Source organism: Micromys minutus (assembly GCF_963924665.1).
Source record: "Micromys minutus genome assembly, chromosome: 10".
In the NCBI taxonomy this organism is placed as follows: Eukaryota; Metazoa; Chordata; class Mammalia; order Rodentia; family Muridae; genus Micromys; species Micromys minutus.
In genome coordinates, this window is record NC_137979.1 from 10298179 (window position 1) to 10302494 (window position 4316).

At 54.4% G+C, this 4316-nt stretch overlaps 1 protein-coding gene across 2 annotated transcripts; it reads right to left on the reverse strand.

Annotated features, from left to right (window-relative positions):
* Window positions 1–1835: 1835 nt before the first annotated feature.
* On the reverse strand, window positions 1836–3985 carry HAND1 (heart and neural crest derivatives expressed 1; the record flags this gene model as incomplete). 2 transcript variants are annotated; one of them, XM_080924146.1, is made up of 2 exons in its annotated part: window positions 1836–1946; window positions 3446–3985. In XM_080924146.1, 2 exons carry the CDS (start codon window positions 3983–3985, stop codon window positions 1836–1838), a joined length of 651 nt encoding a protein of 216 aa, XP_080780272.1. The 2 variants fall into 2 exon arrangements, with proteins under 2 accessions (XP_080780272.1, XP_080780273.1); XM_080924147.1 differs by having other exon boundaries at window positions 1836–1940; window positions 3443–3985.
* Window positions 3986–4316: the final 331 nt, after the last annotated feature.

Below are 4316 nucleotides of genomic sequence, written 5' to 3' on the forward strand. Positions count from 1 at the left end.
AGCCGGGAAAAGCTCACACCTCCCCCGCCGTTTCCTAGCGCCCATAAAACACCTTTTATTAACTCCTTCGCGTCCGGAACGTCCCTCGTGGCCTCGCAGCCCCTGCCACGGTGTTTACAGCCGACACTAATGGGGCCCCATATTCACTCCGATGTCGGGTGGAGGCGTCCACCCAGGACCTCCATCTTCATCTCCAGCCGCAGTTCAAGGCCTGGAGAGACCTTCCCTCCTGGTCCTCAGCGGGAACAGGCCAAGATCTGAGCACGCGCACTCAACGCCCAGTTTGGGCCCCGCGGTGACCGTTATTCAACACCGCGGAGATGCCTTAGTGCACCCCAATTTAGTTAAGCTCCATACTCACCCGCACCCCTCAAGCAGATGCGCCAGCGGTGGATGCGCATGTGGGGACACAGAGGCCGGCTATAGCTTAAATACTTATGAGAACATGTGTGGTGTAAGTGTTCTGTTGCAAGAGAGAAACCTCAATGTAACTATTAACATGAGGCTATTTATATAAAAAATAGCAGTTACCTAGGAGCGAGTCTTTATTGCCTCCGGTGCTTGGAGTTGGGCTAAGAGGACCAGTAGAGTCCCGGGCTCTTTAGGAGTGGCTCTCGTAGCTGACACCTACGAGCTCAGCCCCAGCACAGAGGCGGGGCTCCTTCGTGCGGTAGCACCGTTGTACCTCCACAAAAGCTCAATCCACACACCAGTGTGCGAGCTGGCCAAGGAATTCCCAATCAAGTAAGTCTCTGTGTCTGATTACTTTCTCCAGCTTTGTCTAGAGAAAGACTCCCAGTTGCTGCTCTCTTCTGAAAACGTGACTCTACTTTCTACATTTAAACCCTCTGCCTCCTTCTTTCTCGCAGTTTCTCGTTCGGTATTTATCAGAGAAGGGGAAAGGGGGAGGCGACGGGGCGGCAGCTGTACCACACAAACCCGCGAGATTCTCTGAAAACTTTTTATTAAGTCAAGAGCATAGATACTGCTTTGGCAAGGGGTGGGGGGCTGCGAGTGGTCACACTGATTTGAGGTAGAAAGAGGGTGGGGGCAGGGAGATGTATACCTGAGAGCCACAGGCATGATAGGTAGTTTAAATACGTTATAAATTCGGCAACGAATGGGAACGCTTTTATTTAGAAAGAAAGGGAGAGAAAGGAAGGAGAAAGAAAGGGGAAGAGGGTGGTAAGAGGATGAGGAAGGGGAAAGGAAGAGGAGAGGGGAGGGAAGGGCAGAAAGGGAAAGGAAGGGAAAGATTTCCCTTGGAAAGCAGAGGTGCTGCGGAAGGAAGCAACGCCTTCCCTCTAGGTAGGAAGTGTAGCGACAAGAAAGAAAACAGCCGCCATCCTGGAGAGATCAACCTAGGCAGCGTCAGGCTTCCTGGTTGGGAACTCCCAAATTATTCTTATTGCATTTTAACTCGAGAAGAAGGCGTCCGGGTACCGACGCAGAGCCAGGTTTGGGGGGGGGGGGGAGGACAAGAGAGCGAGCCAGAGAGAGGCGCGACCATGGCCTTTGGGATCGAGTTCCACCCAGACGGGTTGGAAGGGTGTGTCTTTGGGGGCTTGGGCTTCTGCAGTCCCTTCTTGAGTCGAGCCTCCAAGAGCCGCCCTCGGCGGGAAGTGAACATATATATAAATTTCTCTTTCTCTTATGTATTAACAAATTCAAATGACATTGCACGTGCGATTCCTAGTGGGTAGTTGCAACCACCGACCCGCCGGTGCTCCGCGGAGACTGGGCGGGTCGCGCGCGGGCACCCGGAGACCGGCCGTGGCCGCTGCGTCCTTCCCTCTCCGGATAGCCAGGTGGCCGGGTCCTCGGCGCCGGGGTTCTCACTGGTTGAGCTCCAGAGCCCAGACTTGCTGAGGCCAGCCGGTGCGCCCTTTAATCCTCTTCTCGCCTGGCCCCAGGGCAGGAGGAAAGCCTTCGTGCTGCTCAGGCAGCTAACAGACACAAACAAACAAACAAAGGCGAGAAAGTCAGGTTTAAGTTATTCAGTTCTGTCTCCCTGGCTTGGAAGGGAGTTGGGGGAACGGGGTCGGGAGCAGTAACTGGGGGTCCTTTAACTAAGTGACAGATGTCTGTTTGTTGAAGCACACAATCGGGATTATAAATCTGCCTTTATGCTCTTAGTTCCTGGGATCTGGGATGATCTGACCAGCTTGAGGAGGTTTGCTACTGAGAATTCACCAAGTCTGGGGAAACTGACCCTAGCTTTGGCATCTTGAGCAGGGGAAGCCGGCATCAGAGGCCTGGTGTGGGAAGGGTGGGGATAGTAATCCAGGTTATCAGCCTGCCTTAGGATCTTGGCTTTGGTGTAAATTGGGTGCTGGCTAGTACCAGTCCTGGGAGTCTCCCTCAACTACCTAGGGAGGAAACAATTGGCCTGATCGCCAGTCCTGCCCGGCTCTGGTAGCAGGAACCCAGTGTGATGTTACTCGGAAGAAGCAGTGCCCTTCCAGGATCTGGACTGGCCCTATATCTGCTCCCAGCAAGGTGCTCCTCCGTCCTGCCGCCCCACATCCCCAACCCAGGCCTCAGGCGGCTGAGGCTGGAAGTCTGTCTTTCCGGTGGCTCCAGGTAAGCTAGCCCTACTTTGCCAAAGGCCCTGAGCGTCAAATAAAAGCCATCAGCACACCCACCCCCCACGTCCACACTGCTGTGCCTAGGCCTGATCCTACCAAACAGGGAACTCTGGTGGCCAGAAATCCCACCGCTCTGAGGAGGACGATCACTCCATCACTCCAACTGGAGAAGACCCGTGAAAGGCTGACTAGGCTAGCTCAAAGGCCAAAGCCCTTCCTTTTTGTTGCATACAAAGCCTTGAGATTGTCTAGCCCACCACCAGACTAGACCCAGACAAGGAGCAGGCTGGACACATCACTGAGCTGACTTTCCACTCCACTTCTCCCTCCAGTGGGTTCTATTCCTCCCATTAGTACGTTAATTGAGGTAGAGAAGCCTTTCCAATAAACCCTGTGGAAAGCGGGTAATTCAGATATTCATAATTAAGCAAATTAAAGTATGAAGTCCTGACTTGTATTTGGTTTTTGGTTTTGTTTTGTTTTACTTTAAAGCATGTTTTGGGAGAACTTCATACGTTAATACAGCATTTACGTCACTTCCTACTTTCATTCTCAACCTGGCTTCCAGGAGGGCTCAGGAAAGAAGACTCAGAACACCTTCAAATTTAAAACAAAATACCGTACAGAAGCCCAAGGTTGTCGGTCCATCTTGTAGGGCCCTAAGATCGCTTTTAAAGAGTAAAACTCTATGTTCACTTAGTAATGACTGTGCACACAATGGCAGACTGTGTCAACCTCAGAACCTCCCTAGTCTTTCAGAATCACACCCAAAACAACACAGTTCGGCATCGTTTGCAGGCCTCTCTTACCCCAGCCCGCACCCTTGGCTGGAACTTATAAGCCCCGGTACTCACCAACTCCCTTTTCCGCTTGCTTTCTCGACCGCCGTCAGTCTTTTTGAGTTCAGCCTTGAAGGCCTCGGGGTCACCGGCTTGTGCATCCTTGGCTAGCACGTCCATCAAGTAGGCGATGTAGCTGGTGGCCAGGCGCAGAGTCTTGATCTTGGAGAGCTTCGTGTCGGCGGGCACATTGGGGATGCACTCACGCAGCTCCGCGAACGCGCTGTTAATGCTCTCTGTACGCCTCCGCTCCTTCTTGGGTCCTGTGCCTTTTCGCTTGGGCAGCCGGCCTCCGAGAGCCTCCAGCCGACCCGGGCTCTGACTCGGCCTGGCATCGGGACCGTAGGCAGCCGCTGCCACTGCGGTGGTAGGTGGCGGCCCGCCGGCAGGGAAATCTGGGGCCGCATCAGCCGGGCTCAGCAGCCAGCTCTGGAAGTAAGGCCGCTCCTGGTGGCAACGCGAGGCCGGGCCAAAGAGGAAGGGTTCGTGGAGCATGGGGTGCGGCGGGTGTGTGTGGTGATGGTGATGATGGTGTGCGTAACTGCCCACGAGGTTCATGGTGGAGAGGCTCCTGGCCTGTGCTGCCAGCCCAATTAGCACCGCCCCATGCACCCCACAGCAAGGGATCACCGTGGGCTCCAAGGCAGCGAACTGGCTGGGTTTTGGAGGAGTCCTGAGCAAGGCTGGAGATGACACGAGGGACCTGCGGAATTCGCGAGAGCTTCCGTAGGCAGCGAGGGAGAAGGGTTCGGATTTCCAAAAAACCGGGTTTAACCCTTCTGCGGACTTGCCACCAGGATCCTGCTTATATAAGGCCTCGGCTTTGATGTCAACCTCTAGCTGGAGCCAATGGCAGGAGGAGGGAAGGGGGTGGCGGTCCCAAGTTTTG